This window comes from Penicillium alfredii (assembly GCF_028826965.1).
Source record: "Penicillium alfredii strain IBT 34128 chromosome Unknown utg000001l_segment0_segment0, whole genome shotgun sequence".
NCBI lineage: Eukaryota > Fungi > Ascomycota > Eurotiomycetes > Eurotiales > Aspergillaceae > Penicillium > Penicillium alfredii.
Genome location: NW_026622698.1, coordinates 428,858 through 445,248, shown reverse-complemented (window position 1 = coordinate 445,248; position 16,391 = coordinate 428,858). Strand labels below are relative to the sequence as shown.

Here is a 16,391-nt window from a genome sequence, read left to right as displayed (position 1 = left end):
CTCTGAACAGGGAAAGTTGACACCTCTGGACGCGGCTGTGGCTTTGGGTCTTGTGGAGAGCTGCACGGAAATTGCACGAGAAGCAGTTAAGAACGGTGGGGTTCACTAGGAACCCCTGGAGGAGTCATGAAACAGGATCACGATCGGACTCCAGCGAGGCACGACGATCATGAGGACTACTGTCTGTGACTCACTCCATTCGGCATGCTCAATCCTCTCAGTAGCGTGGTGGATGGAGTCAACTTGCACATTAAGAACGAGGAAAGATAGCCGGACAATTTGTCACTGCATGACAGGCGGAGACCCTTGGATCCAGTCGAATGATTGGGATTGTCACAGTGCAGATGCCCCGAGATTGAGTGGACGAACTGCTGGGTGGATCCGCTGGCACGGGATGAGACTCCACCCAAACAACTCTCTCCCACGCGACGTGCCTTCATCAGACTGCGCGTCAGGGGGTTTTTTATTCATGCAGAGTGGAAGCATCCCTGGCAATATGCATCAATTGCCCGAGTTTGAACTGACAGTAACTGTGCAAAATATCATCCAGGGGTATGTTAGTATACCATTTCGACCATACAGCCATGGAGAACCACACACTCCAAGTTGGCACTGGCTCTTCACAGTCCTACCATATACCGAGTGGGTTACCCCATGAACAAGTGATGATTTCTCAGTTTTCGATCGGGTGAGGCCCCAGCTTGCGTTGATTACAGTCCAGAACCGACGCGTTGATTGGCCTTGCAAAGTGAGTGGAGCGTGCTCGTGGCGGGCTGAATCGACTTGGATCCTGAAGTGGCTTTTCGGAAGCTGGCGTCGGTTGTACTTCTCAGGATGGACAAGCTGACAAGCATGTCGAATACAAGACTTGTACCGATCAAAAAGCTTGATTCAAGTGAATACCACCTCCTTAGTATAGACACGGGCGATGCTTTTCCATCTAGCGACTGGAAGCACTTTTGTCAGTTCCTTAGCATATTTCGATCTCACATCACGCAGATCAAAGATTTGTGATTACAGGTCAGGGGGACCCCCTTTAGCTCTCAGTAGTATGTGGGATGTATATTTGCCTAAGGCCAAAATAGATTTTATCCCTCCCCTATTTCATTTACCTTATCTTACCTTCCTTCTCCTCTCTACCTACACCCCTAATACTACTTTTTTACTAGTTTTTTATCATAACCCGATATTATACCGTCCTATACTTAGAGTGTAAGTATTATACCTCTTAGAAATTCGATTATATCTAGCGAGAATAATAGAAGAGGATGATTTAAAGCAAAAGCTAATAAATTTAGGTAAAGTCCGCCTTTAATAATATAAATCGTTTAAAGATAGCACCGATCTCGAGCTACCTATTATCTATACTAAGGTATACTTTTATACCCTCTTCTCTCGAATCTCTTATAGATATACTAGTTAGATATCTAATATCTATTATCTTTATTATGATAAGGTTTTTTACTAGGCGCCTAGATATAGTAAAAAACTAAATATTAAGAGTATTTATTTAAGTATTCTACAAGACGGCAAGCGGGGCGCTGGAAACGGCTCCCATTGCACCGCTTTCCTGCCGTCCACCACCGCTTGCCTGTGGCTGCTATCCCCCTTCCTTTCTGGGTATGGTACCCTCACGCTGCGACCCCTTCGGGCCTAGCGCGGCCCTGGCCGCTTTTACCGCCCCCAAGCTACCTGTCTGACATCTATAAAAGACCACCCTCCCCTCGCCTCGACGACGCACTTTCCCTCCCTTTTCCTACTCCCACCCTTCCTCCGTTTTTTCTGGGCCCTACCGACCCCTGCACATTTACCTCTGGTCCGATGCACTGCCCCCTCTCAATCCACCGCAGATGCCGCTCGATCCGACGCTTAGGCCATTCTGGCCAGCGTTGGCGGCGCCGCGATCCCGGTGTCTAGGAGCAGGAATACTGGGATGGTCTAGCACTCGGCTATGATCGTGAAGGTTCTTGTTAGCTCCTACGATGTTTCTACTAACTATGCTACGGAGCTATCTTTATTGCCCTCCTTTAAGCCTAGCTCTTAATTCCGTTCTTTGCACGAGACTTAGGGTCGCGTCTCGGGCATCTTCGACTTCGCACGCCTCATTGCGTCCCGCCCCATTAGGGGGTTATATTGTATAGCCCCTAAAGTTGCTGATCTGTCCCTAGCTCGTTCCCGAGCGCCTTTGGCCAGCTATTGTCGTTATCGTCGGTCTCTCCGTTCCTACTTCTTTTAGGGTATATATCTTCGAAACCGCCACGCGGTGGTACGAGCTAATAGCGAAAATACCGCACTCGCGTATAATATTGAACGATGCGTTATAATAAGGCAATAATAGATAGACTACGCAAAATCGTCCGTGGTTATACAGCCACGCAGCGGGTGGAGACCGAGCTAAGGGGTACAATAAGTCGGTATCATAGGCACTACTAGCGAGTGCGACGGGAATGTCTACCTAGTGACCTACATCCACTATGCTTATAGGTGCGCTAGAGCTGCGGAGTGTCTTAGGTGAAATAGCCCGGATTGGGTAAACCAGTCAGAAATCTTGAGCGCCGCGAAAGGGGCGATTCGTCTCAGAGAAATCATCGCTTATAAGAGAGAGCTATATCCTACTCCAATGGCAAGACTGGATATTTCCTATCCACTTCCCCTCTCGCGTTCCTAGCCCCCCCCCCAAAACCTGTCCGATATCCCAATTCCCTGGCATTTTCTCTTTATCAGTGTTATATGAGTGTCTCTAATTCCTATATCCTAAACAATATTCCAGCCCTCTATTTTACTCTTGATATAGCAAACACTAGGTTCCGCCTAGAAACCTTTCGGCAATAGAATCCTTTCTAAGACGAAGCTCTGCCTCTGCGTGATCTATCTAATATTTATCGCTACCTAAGTCCTGTCTCGATTATTACTACTCTGCCTCCCTCTAGTGTTAACAACATAGTCTCGAGGGCCCCGAAAGATTATTCTCTTAAAGCTGGATAATATCCCCTTCCCGCCCGTCCGTTAGTCGAGGCTTATATAGATAGTAGCTTACGGTCGGCTTCTCAAGCTCCTAGTCTTGAACCAGCTAGCTCGGAGCTAATTAACGGGAGCCCTTTAATATCTAATTCCGACGATCCTACCTAGTCTCGAGAAGTCTACGGCGTTAAAAATATCGACTCTATAGTCCTATACGATAAAGGTTATATTAGTACGGAGCAGATCCGGGAGTCAGAGTGTGTCGCTACTGTTGGATCGGGCCAAGATCTTGCTCTTATATAAGGAGGTCGCTTATTGGGATCTCGCCCCTTAGAGGTTGATTCGCTCTCTCCCCTAAGCTAAGATATATAAGGTAGGGCGACCGGTTCCAAGGTCGCGAAACGCCCAAATCCTAGAAGGAAATATACTAGAAAGGTTTCTAATCGGCTTCCTAACCCAGTAACCTATCGCCGTAAGGACCCACCTTTTTCTATCGTTCGTTCTTAATTTATGGCTATATCAGTTAAAGATCGACTATAATTTCTATCTTAGCTATTTGAAGGGGCTTTATTATACTATATTTCTATTTCCCTAAATATAAATTCCGCGTCTGCCTTCGGCTATAGTTCTAGTATTAAGATAGAAACGACGAACGATAGTAACTATCCAAACTTAGGCGCCGAGGTTATAGATACGTAAAACGTGCTCTCTACTAGAAAAGGCTTACTATAGTCCGTAGAGGAAATTCACCTCTTAGTGAAGCTTAGGGACGAACAAAAGCTCGCGTGGTCGGAGGTAATAGAGCATTTTACACGAGTATTTCCCGGGCGGAGTAAGGGGTCTATACAGGTGTACTGGAGCACGAAACTCAAGAAAGAACGGTTTTCTTGGTCTTATCATATCAGTTAATATAATTGATCACCTTCTCTTTTCTTTCCCCCCTCTCTGTATCCGACTTTCCGAACTCGGTCTTGCTCCAGCGCGCGATGGGCTTATTGTCTAGGTCCACGAGGATAAACATGCCCAGCAGGTCGTCGGTGGCCGTCTCCGTGACCTTAGTGATCTTCCTGATGTCGGGCGAGAACCCCTGCTCCTTCTTGCCGGTACGTCTGGGGCAGAACATGAGCGTGATCTGAGTCCTGAATGCCTTAAGGTTCTCCACGTGCGCGACTACCCAATCCCTATCGTATACGTCATCGCAGTTGTACCCGTTCTTCTTCGCCTCGTCGAACTTGCTGCAGCTGGGTCTGCCGTCGCTGGAGCTCGTGCACGACCTGCAGAGCCAGATCAAGATGTTGTACATGTTCGCGTTGTTGGTCTCGCTGACGTTGGTATCGAAGGTGTCGTCACGGTCGTGTGCATGGACAACTAGTCTCAGCTGTCCCATAATTTGATGGGCAAGCACGTTTGTGATGTAAGCGGGGAACCCTGTCACTTGGAGCTGTTTACTGGGCCTGAGCGAGTACGCAGCGGAATGGGATGGGTTCAGGACTTGAGATTGTGAGTGATACACTTTGCCAGCGAAGCTCTCTAGTCAATCGGAATAAAGAAAATATGACAATGCCGATGCTCTAGGCAAACTCGATCTCGTTATGACCTCCCGTTGTTGTTTGTTACCTTCTCAGTGTAGCTGTAGCTTTTCTTCCATAGGACCATCGATCCCTCCGGTCCTTCCACTTATGTGAAAGAAATGCCGCCCACCGTCGCACCCGTCTATGCTCTCCACAAGGATGCGCTTAGGCGGAAGACTTCTGCGGAGTTGCACCTGATGGAGTCTGTTTGTTCTTGATCCATTCGGGAACTTTCCGTATGGCCACGTCGGGATCATCCTTGAAATCCATTAGATATTCTGGGTTTCTGCTGGTGTAAATCGCTCGGCCGGAACCAGGTTCGCAAATATGACAGAAAGGGCCCGGACCTTTCCACCTGTCTCGGCAACAGAGAGCTGATCATCCTAAGGTTTTTTTGATTTCACGTCTCCGCGCCCGTCGCCGAGGAAGTCGGTGGCTGTATAAAACAACGAAAACATGTAGTACCGACGGCAACATATCGGGAAGGGTCTCGTTTGAATTGGAAGACATTTTCGTTCAGCCAGATCGGAAAAGAGGGAATGTCAAAGGAAAATTGATGGCATAACGGTGCTTTTATATTAGTATGACCGTAACCACTGACTGCATGACCTGCATGATCTGACACTTTACGCTCACCAATATGCCATCACCTCCACCAGACCATTGGGCGGTGGGAGTTCTAGACTTGACCATAGGCCGCAGGTATATGGTATGAAGAAGCTACCTCCGAACCTAAGATGTCGCGCGATGAGCTATAGATGCTGACGAGGCCCTACGGAAACGTTCCTGAATCGAGAGAAGGTGAATTCACTCCGATCCTGTCCCTAAACAAGACGGGTTGGTCGATAACTTTTGACTATTTTTGATCCTTTGAATGACTGCTGCTATTTTCAGAACTCGTACTTCACTAATAAACAAGACTTTTCATTCTTCTGGCCCGAGATGCCAGCTCTTATTCTCTTCTAATTCTCAATCCTCGCTCGTCGAACCACCCTACCACAGCCATCCCGTACTTCCAGTTATAGCACTTAGTGTTTTGAACTTTGGGTGCAACCATCATTAATGGACCATTCAACTGCTCAGTACCCTAAAGCCCTCGAGGACGTTGTACCCTTGTCCTACCGATAATGGTGTCCATTTGTATTTTCTCTCGTCGGTCGAAAGGGACTTCTGGGCTATTTCTTCCGTTGCCCAGTCGTATGCTTGATGCTCTTTGGGTGCGAGCTAGATGGGAATTTCATTCCGGGGAACCGACTGGAGTCGTCCGTCGGGTAATGATCGAGAGACTTCGCGAACTTCAACAAGAAACGAGTATCTCGCAATACGCGTACGGCTTCTGTGGTTCCAGGTATCCACAGCCACAAGCGTAGAAATGTGGGACACGTGAAGGCCTGTTTCTTCCAGGACTTCACGACAGACAGCGTCGAGGAAGGTTTTGTCGTGATCATCAACACCGCCACCAGCGACCTCCCAGTGTCCGGCCATAGTGTCTGACTCGGCTCTTTTCACGAGTAAGGCAGTTTCTTCGATAATGATAATAGCGCTGACGGTGTATCTGCCGAACTCGGGTCGGCCATCGTCGAATTTGTTGATGGGGACGCGCAGGTATTCAAGACTCGGGTCATACGTGTAAGTAGGTGCCATTTTGGAGCCTACTGGAAAAAACGAGCTGTTGTAGGTTTGCTGGGGACTTTCAGTAGCAGACAGCAGGTACTTAAGACTTTAGACTTACTGACCATCAGACTTGACTATCTATCAGCCGTAAAAAGGAGATGGGTCTTGTTTCACCGCTAGTTCGTTGCCTGCTCTATTCATGCAAAAATCTAGGTCTAGAATGCGTAGTCTGCCAAATGAAACCACACATCCGGCAGATATCTACCCAATCAGAGCAACCAGAGCAGCGAATATCGCAGTATTTTATCCCTAGGACTCCGAAGCATACGTGATTTTCTAATTTTCTGGCCTTGCCCAATACCGACTGCTAACTCCTGTGTTTATGGCACTACTAATTATTAGCTGGCTTCATCATATTCCTGTCACCGGCAGAAAGAACGATCTCAGTTTATGAACTCTATCAGCCTTAGGAGCTCTCCATCTGTATAGAATTAGCTGCCCATGCCATGCGCAACATCTCGTTCTTTCTGATCCCAAATTTCTTCACTAAATACCACCAATCCCACGAACCCACAAGCTTCTTGGCCTGATATATTTTGATACGACAATAAAAATGGTCCCGAACGCATTCTGGTCTCCTATGAAGCCATGGTCCACGTTTGACCATGCCAATAGTCCCATCATGGTACTCGACGCTGAAAAGGCTTTCCAAGGCGCTTGTCCTGTCGGCGGGATGAATACATAATGCTGCTGCCGTTATGGACTGTATGGGATGCGAGGTGGGTCTATGTAGGCAAATTCGACTTGGTGATTGACTTGCATGTTCATAATTAGAATATAAATTGGACTTGAATTCGAGATCCTTACCAATATGGCCTTTCTCGTATTCGATTTGGAGCCTTCGAATTCGACAAAACTCCTGAAGCATCAATCGGACACCGTCGAACAGCATTGGCTCTTGCGATTTATTAATGGAATTTTCAACCGTGTCTGTATCGATATGGTACAGAATCTCTACCAAAACATCATATTGCTCTATAACTCATATTAGCATGGATTCTATAGAGCATAATAGGAATATCATTGATACCGTACTTGACTTTGATACCGCACTCAACTCATAGCTGACACCCGGGGTCCACCAGCTAGACTTTGGATTTTTTGGCACTTCTTTAATGAGTATTTCGAGAATTTTCTGCCGGGCATTGTCCTCGAGTTGTTCGAATCCTTTCTGATAACATGAACGGATACAACCAGGTTGATTGAGGGAGAAGGCAATGGGCAGCGACAAATATATAGCAGACATAATAAAGAAAAACGAGTCACTAGCAAGAAGGGGTACGATATCTCTCTTTATATACATAGATGGGCTTCCTAATATACTTTATTCTAGTACCTGTGTTCGTATGTTAGCCGTGGTGTGCAAGGAATTCGTGTCCCCTACCCGCATCTGCCCCTAGCTTCCAGAAGGCTCGGGCTAGGAACTATTTCGAAGCTCTCATAATCGGTAATGCCGCAAATTTCGCGAGGCGTGTAGCGGGGATTAGAAGGTTATTCTGAACTATAGGAAAAATGCCGCAAATTGGACCGCATCTGCGAGTGATAACGCCTATCAAGGGCGATCGTGTTCGAAGTTACGATAGTCAGTGTTGCTAATTATTAATTAGCAGAAGATGATCTTAGCTTAGGTATCCTATTAGCCTTAGGAGCTCTCCACCTGTGGGGAATTGTCTGTCCACGATATACACATTATCTTGTTCCTTTTAATCCCGAATTTCGCCCCTATATACTCCCAATTCACAAGCTCCTTGGCCCGGCATACTTTGATATAAAAACAAACTAGGTCCCGCACGCATTCTGGTCTCCCATGGATCCATGGCCCATATTTGACCACGCCAATAGTTCCATCATGGTACTCAACGCTGAAGAGGATGGGTAGTCTGTCGACTAAATCATGATTGTACATAACGCCTTGGTATTTTAGAAACTCCTTAACATCAGCGAGAATATGGACATCCAGAAGGATCGGCTAATACGTGAATTGTTAGCTAGGAGATGATGACCGCAATATCAAAATAGAACAAGATAAATCTACTTACAGACAGGCCAGGAAGTAGGGAAGCATCTCCAGTTGACCGAGGCTGATTGGACATCCTAAGATCCAATATCTCGAGCTTTCCAGGGACAATATACTGCCTTATCGGGAGGAGGGATTGGAAGTTCGATAATGCTATCCGAGCTTTTGCACGATCCCGTCGAGTAGGTAGACTGCCTCCGAGGTCTGTCTCCTAAATCATATTAGGGCAAGAGGTTATTTAATTTCTGCGGGACACAACTCACTTGTACTATAGTGAAATGAATGAAAGCCCGGATTAGTTTTTCTCTTGGCTTGATAGGTTTCGAACAATGATTCTCTTGAGGCTGAGAGAACCTTTATATCTGTCGACACAGATGCTGTTTCCTTCCTGTCCTTAGTCGTATGTAAATGTTTCGAGCGCGGAGGATCCATCGTGTACGTCGGTCTGCATACTGTTCCATCACCTCGAATATATGAGGGAGTAGTATTAGGAAATGCTTCCCCTTCGCCCTATTCCTCTTCAGTACCCCAGACTGATGAGGAGTTATCTTGGGAGTAGAAGTGAGACGAAATCCAGTTTGGAAATAGTGATAAGAGCCGGATATACGGAATGCAGGCCATGATAAGCCTTAATAAGCCAATATACAGGATTATTTCGACTCAAGATAAAGATGGGCTAACAATGGGAGGATAACTTGCCTTATTATAAAAGGAATTTTACGTCCTGCCATGGAACAGTAGGCAGAGACTATAATTTCTACTTGATCTGTTACTCACAAGTCATTGGCGTGCAGACATGGTTAGTTAGTAGTATTCTTGCTTATTGTTTTTGATTCTAACTTGAGAAGGATCCTCTACCAACTGCATTTCTTAAAGTTCCGGCTGAATGGGCCTTGAGATCATTGCTGGTTTCGAGAATTGACCTTGAGTATTATTGGAGAAGGCTTCCGCGCGTAAGTCTCAGCAGAGACAGTAGATTGGTTCTAGACGCCTGCGAGGCTCTGCAAAAGAGTCGGGACCAGGACGACACCGCTATCGACAACGCGATTCTGTCTGCCTCCGCAAAGACACTTGTGGAATCTCTCAGTAATACCACACTTCATAAGTTGTCTCTGATAGCTTGGTATTTTGACGCAATTTTGCATTTTGATGCATCTTCATACTCGCCATCTTGGGGCCTCACTCGTTTTCTCGAGCAGCCCACCAATGATAAAGTTTGGGAAACACTCCATAGGCGATACGATCCCACGCCACACAGTGTCTCATTGCGTGACTTTAAAGCCTCCCACGATTTCTTGTTGTGTCCAATTCTGGGCTCGGTCTCGAACGGGGTTTGATATAGGGTCCTTGAGAAGTGTCTAGGTCAACTCGCAAACTATAAATAGGTGCAATGATTTTGCGATGGGTGCCTGATGTGGCTATATTTAATCCACGCATCCGAAAGAAAACTGATTGGATTTTCTTTTTCCATGCCCACTACCTCTTTCACTTTTGATCATCAATAATATCCAAGTGTCTGAAGTTAGTCACTGACGTGCTGAAGACGTCCATCAAACCAATCACATATGAAGTCGTGCGTCTGATACCCTAGTACTTTTTAAGGTTCCGAGTCTCAGCATACCTACGACGATACCTCAAAAGTAATGTATAAACCATTATACAAACATAGATCCTATCAAACCCCCTATTCACGCCTAGTAGACCCCGATTATTGCGCATGGAGAATTATCCCAAGATTAATTCCAAGTCATTTGCGATCTCCAATATCCGCGTTTTGGATACCACCAAAGCAGAATACCGCTGATTGTGATGGCAAAAAGTGTCGATGTGACAAACGACAACAGACGCGTTGCCATCGTAACCCCTGTTCCAGACCCTGAAAGAGAAACAGGCAAGATCAATCGGCCAACTCCCTTTCTCTTTTGCAGATCACGCTTAAGCTGGTCGACGTTGGTGTACTGACAAGTCCAGCACTTGTGTATGATTTCTCGGTAAGGAAGACCGTCAAGACACGGAAATTGACCAATAGCATAGCGGCTTTCAATCTCTTGATAATCGTCGTCATTAATTTCATCGTATAGGCGCAGACCGGTCGTGATCTCGAATATCAGACATCCCAGTGCAAAAATATCTGTCACGGTGGACCGTGGGGAATCAGGGGCCATCCGATATCGATCTTCCTCCTCTACAAGAGGAGCTTTTTCACTAATTGCCGAGCCAGAGAAATCGCAAAGCTTGATCGATAAGTCGTCAGCGACGAGGAAGTTTCGTGCACTGATATCGGCGTGGATAACATTAAAGCTATGGACTAGGGAGATAGCGCTGGCGGCCATTGTAATCCACTTTTCTCGAGTTTAGCTTTGAACCTCTTGATTGTGGTGTTGAAGATATTCGCGTAGGTTGCCGAGTCGCATTAAAGGAAAGTGGATGCCATGGTCCGTGACTGCAATGCAATCGAGGATGTTCGGGTCCTTCGGGAGAATTCCGTAGATAAGCTTTTCACGCTCAACACATGATCTCGCAAACTCCTTTTCATGCAGCATTGTTTCAATGACATCCGCACTGCAACCTTGAAGCTTGTGTCTGAGAGGGGCCTTAACAACTTGCTCTGGGTGGCGACAATCCTGGCAAACGATTCCCGTAGTACCGAATGAAATTATACGGGAGGCGCCCTCGGGTCGCAGCATCACAGGGTAACCATTCATGGTATCTTTGCGAATTGTCTGGCTTATTCGCGAGCAAGAGGGAAAAGCGGTCGAGGACAGTCGGAAACTGGTCGCCTTATGTATCCAGTGTCACATGACTTAGCCCCTTACTGACGAGTAGGGCGACACAAGCATTGATAGAAAGCTCGCAAATAATTAATTTCCAGGGAGCTAGATATCTCGAGTAGACCTAGACAGACCCGCGGACAACCCATATAGGTCGACCCGTGGGTCAGCCTATGGGCAGGTCGTGGGTCAGACCTCTTGACCCGTGGGCGGGTTAAGATTTTTTTGACCCGTCCCGCGGGTTAATAGGTTAACCTATTTAATCTATTTAGATAGATACTTTGTTAACTATATAACTTTTATAAATTATATTATTTTTAGCTATATTTTTAGATATTATATTTATTTTAGTTAAATAATTTTTTATAGTAATTAAAAGAATAATTCTTAAAAAATAATTCTAAAGAATATTATTTTAAATATTAATTAATTTTAATTTTAAAGCTTATAATTATTAAATATTTATAGGCGTTTATAAACCTTACTAGAAATCTATAGGAGGCTATAATTATCTTTATAATTACTCTTTAATTTTTCTTACTATAATTAATAAAATATATTAATTATAATTATTAGATTTATAATATCCTCCTTTTTATTATTACTAATTAATATAATCTCTTTATAAATCTTTTAGGTTTTTTTTTTTTTTATATAATTTCTAATTTATCCTATTTCTAAAGCTCTTAAATAAATATAAGCTACTTTTTTTAACTTTAAATTTAATAATATATATAAATATTATTAGATCCTATATAGTAGATATATTTAACGCCTCTTATTAATAATAATAAATATTATATATAGAATTAAATAATTATTTAATATTAATATTAATAGCTAAGATTAAAAAAAGATTATAAATAAGATTTATAAATATAGGAAATTTATATTAATAATCCTTCTAGAACTAATAAAATAGAATTAGGATAATACCTAGATAGAGAGTAGATTATAATAATTAATATAATATTTAGATAGATTAGAACTAATACTTTTATTAAAACTAGGGTTCTAAGATAGGCCTTAAAACCCTAGTTCTAATAAAGATAAAAAGATAGAAACTTAATAGATTAGAACTAAGGTTTTAAATAATTATTTAGAACCTTAGTTTTAATAGAGATATATATAGAAATTTACCTTTTTTAATATATTATGTTATCTTAGACTAGGAGTTTAAAATAGAAGAATTAGCTATAAAAAATATATTAAGCTCGCTAATTTAATAAGATTATTTTATTTTAGATACTAATTAAAAGCGTAAAATATTATTAGCTTAATAGCTTAGAAACTAATCTTTAAAACTTCATTAGTATTAGATATTATAATCTATCTAAAGATAGTCCTAGTTTTTAATTTAAAAAAATTTAACTTTATATTAAAAGACTAAGATAGTACTAATTATATAGATATTATTGAGCTTTTTATTATCTATTATAGAGTAATATTTATAGAGTTTATTTTTAGCTAATTTAAGGATATAATATATCTATTACTTTTATCTAACGTAATCCACAAGCGAGTGCCGCACCACACGAAAATCGCGCCATCTTCGCGAACCTACCTAATTTAACTACCTACTATACCACTAATTCGCTCTTAAAATACCAGAAAATCTATCAAGAAAGAGGGTAGGACCTTCCTAGCTATCAAGGCTATTCAGAAACAAGAAATTCCTTCGATTTGTGAAGCAACGCGTTAATTCAAAGTCCCTAAATATACTATTCGCCGCTATCTCTTTAGCTAATCCTTTCGAGCTAATATACGCGTTAACTACTAAAAATTAATCTAATTTAAAGAAGAATTAATTTTTTAATAGATTCTCTCTATAGATCGATATAGAGTAGCTTTTTAGTTAGTAGCTATACAAGAAATAGCTAATATTCTATTAGCTAAACGTAGATCTATCCCTATTTAGTTTATCGGCTAAAATTAGGTCTATAATTTTATTAAACGCTATAATAAAATTAAGACTTATTTCTCTTATCGATACGATTATTAATATACTAAAAATAAAGACCTAAAAATTATTAATAAATAGTTTAACTATATTCGAAAGATAGTTAATAAGAATAGTATTCTATATAATAATATATATAACTTCGATAATACTAACTTCGTAATAGGCCTTATCTTAATAATTAAAGTAATTACTCGATCTAAATACTATAATTAGCGATTATTATTATAATCTAGGAATCATAAATAGATTATAGTAATTAAATCGATAAATATATCTAGATAGATACTACTACTATATATTATCTTTAAAGATAAAGTCTATATTAAAGGCTGGTTTAATAATCTACTATCTAATTAGTATTTTAAAATTAACAAAAATAGTTAGATTATAGATAAAATTAGCTTTTATTAGCTAAAAAAGATCTTTATATTAGCTATTACTAATTATATAAAAAGTAAATATTAACTTCTTATCCTTAATAGCTATAGTAGCTATTTAATATCTTAATTTAATAAAATATATAGTAATATAAATATTATATTAATTTATATACTAATATATTTATTATATATTCTATAGTCTCTTAATATTAGCTGCTTTATATCTTTAAAAAAGATATATAGTAGCTTAATTAAGAGATAAATATAATATAGTATTAATTATATTAATAAATTCGATTTTCTCGCTATAAATTTAATTACTCATTTATAAATCTTTAATAAAGCTAAAACTATTTAAAATAGCTTTATAGTAACTAGATTAGTTCCTTATAATCTAGATCGGGTTATCGAAAAACTTAATATTTAGTTTTATACACCTATACTCCCTAAGAGTAGCTAAAATAGTTAATTCTCGCTAAAAACCCCCTAAAATTTAAAATAGCTATATTAATAGGCTTTATTAATTAAAGCTTTACTAAAGTATTACTTTTATAGCCTACTAAATCTAACTAACGTAGCGTTAGATTAACTTATTAAAGGCTACTAATTAGCGATATATAACACTATAATCCTTACGTATAAAAATAAGGATTTATATATAGCTAATAAGAAATAGAAGCAAAAACGAGCTAGATCTAATAAATAGATACCTTAAGATCAAGGCCTATTAGTCTAAAAGGCTCGTAAACTAATATCGATAGCGTACTAAGCCTCTAAAGCTTAATCAACTACCCCGGTAGATCTTTATTAATAAGCTTCGTAGCTAATTCAGCGAGCGCTACCGCAGTATAGCGACTACCGCGAGTTAGGGTATCGAAGATTATAGTATTTAAAACGATATAATTAGATTTTTTTGTATATAAAGGCGTTGTAGCGAATATAAATCGATTTAAATTCTATATACTTAATATGCTACGGTACTCGCTTATGTGCGGCACTCGCTTGTGGATTACGTTAATCTTCTTTTTACTAAGCTATTTAATTAATCTCTTAAAATAATTAAAGACTAATTATAACTATTTTATATACTAGAGTATTAAAAAGGTTAAATTCTATCTAATTCGGATATCTTAAATTAGAACTAATTAAGGATAATTAGATTAGAGACTAAAAAAAGACTCCTAATATTAAGGGCTTATATTAATAAAGATTATAAGGTTTCTAATCTAAAATATAAAATAGGTTAGTATTTTAGCTAATATATAAAGAGTATAGATATATATCTTTATAAGAGTTATCGTAATATCTTATTTTTATATTTTTCGATAAATATATTAGATATATTCCTTAGACTAAATAGTCTTAGTTACCTTATTCTAAGGGTTTATTTTTACCTAGTTAAGTAGTTACTTTAAATTTAACTAAATTATATATATAATATATAAAACCTAAATAATTATTACTTTAGAGTTAATATCTAATAATTAAATAGAATCTTAGATACTTAAAATAAAAATAGAGTTATTTAATATATTATTAATTATTACTATAAATACTTAGTCTTTAATCTAATATTTCTAAAGAATATTAAGAAGGATTATACTAAGATTCTATCTAGAATATATACTAGAAATAGATTTAAAGCTAAATAAAACCTTTTAATAATTTTAGTCTATATTAATAAAATAGCTAGAGATAGCTATAAATATTTATTAAAATAGTAATATCTAATAATTAAGACTAATAAAGAGTTTAGTCTTAAATAAAAGCTTCTAAAATAAATCTTTTTATTAATCTTAGATTATTCTTTAGATTTAATACTATATAATTTAATAAGAAAAGAAACTAAATATAAATAATAATAATTAGATTATTTAAAGAAAGACTTAGAATTTAGGATATTTAATAGTTTAAAAAAAGCTATAAAATATATATTATAGTAATTAACTATTATTTTTATAGCTTTTAGATAATTAATTTAACTATTCAAGAGGAATTCTTAGTTAAAGAAAGATTAGCCTATAAATTAAATAATAGCTATATAATATATTATATATTTTATAAAATATCAGATTATTAAATATTTAATAGTATTTTAGCCTTTCTAGTATATACTCCGATTCTAATAATATTAAAAATCTATTATCCTATTCTTAATATAGACTAGATAATTTATAATCTTATTATATTATTTATATAGGAGCTTTAGCTCTCCTATTACTAAATATATAATTTAATTAAACTATAATTATACATTAATCTATTATAGACTCTCTTAGTTTATCTTTTTTATAGTATTATAAAAACTATTAATTTAGGTATTAAGCTATTAATTTAAAAACTCTACTTTATTTATACTATTAAAAATTACCTAAATCTTTTTCTAATTATCGGATTATTTTAGTATTAATAATATAATAAAAAAGAGGCTTTATTTAGTTTACTAGCTTTCTAGTAATTCTAAAAAAATATTAAGAAATTAATTAGAATAGAAAATAAATAACTTAAACCCCTTATTCTTAATAAAAAAGGAAAGATATAAAATAGATAACTAAAATATAGAAGAGATATAATAATAGTATATTAAAATAAAAGACCTAAGATATAAAAAAAAATAATCTAAAATAGATTATCGTAGATTTAAGGGAATATATAGATCTAATACTTATTTCTTATTAATAAGTAGGATTTAGTACTATTCTAGTATTAAATTTTATAACTAATTAGAAGATGCTCTACTAATATATATAAAGCTTATTAGATAATAAGAAATAGATTAATAGGTTAGCCTATAGATTAACCCGTTAACCTAAATAATTAGATAAGAGTAATACCCCTAGATTTTTCTTTTTATCCCTAAAAAATTTTAATCTAACTAGCTAATATTTTCATTTTATATAAATCCAGAAAAATATTTAAAATAATTCTTTTATATAATTAAGACTAATATGCTTATATATTAATAAAGAAATATTAGATATTAGATTTATATCTATTTTATTATTTCTAATATATATAGTTTATTTGTATAAAAAGTAGTAATACTACTATAGA

General features: G+C 38.2%; 3 protein-coding genes across 3 annotated transcripts; 1 reads left to right on the top strand and 2 right to left on the bottom strand.

Annotated features, from left to right (window-relative positions):
• Positions 1-3,980: 3,980 nt before the first annotated feature.
• Positions 3,981-4,333, top strand: NUU61_000163 (uncharacterized protein; the record flags this gene model as incomplete). Its single annotated transcript, XM_056650747.1, has 2 exons — positions 3,981-4,064; positions 4,115-4,333. The coding sequence occupies 2 exons, from the start codon at positions 3,981-3,983 to the stop codon at positions 4,331-4,333; spliced, it is 303 nt and encodes a 100-aa protein (XP_056515597.1).
• Positions 4,334-5,756: 1,423 nt separating this feature from the next.
• Positions 5,757-6,176, bottom strand: NUU61_000162 (NUDIX hydrolase; the record flags this gene model as incomplete). The annotated part of the gene is made up of 1 exon (XM_056650746.1): positions 5,757-6,176. The coding sequence occupies one exon, from the start codon at positions 6,174-6,176 to the stop codon at positions 5,757-5,759; it is 420 nt and encodes a 139-aa protein (XP_056515596.1).
• Positions 6,177-9,959: 3,783 nt separating this feature from the next.
• On the bottom strand, positions 9,960-10,556 carry NUU61_000161 (uncharacterized protein; the record flags this gene model as incomplete). Its single annotated transcript, XM_056650745.1, has 1 exon — positions 9,960-10,556. One exon carries the CDS (start codon positions 10,554-10,556, stop codon positions 9,960-9,962), a length of 597 nt encoding a protein of 198 aa, XP_056515595.1.
• Positions 10,557-16,391: the final 5,835 nt, after the last annotated feature.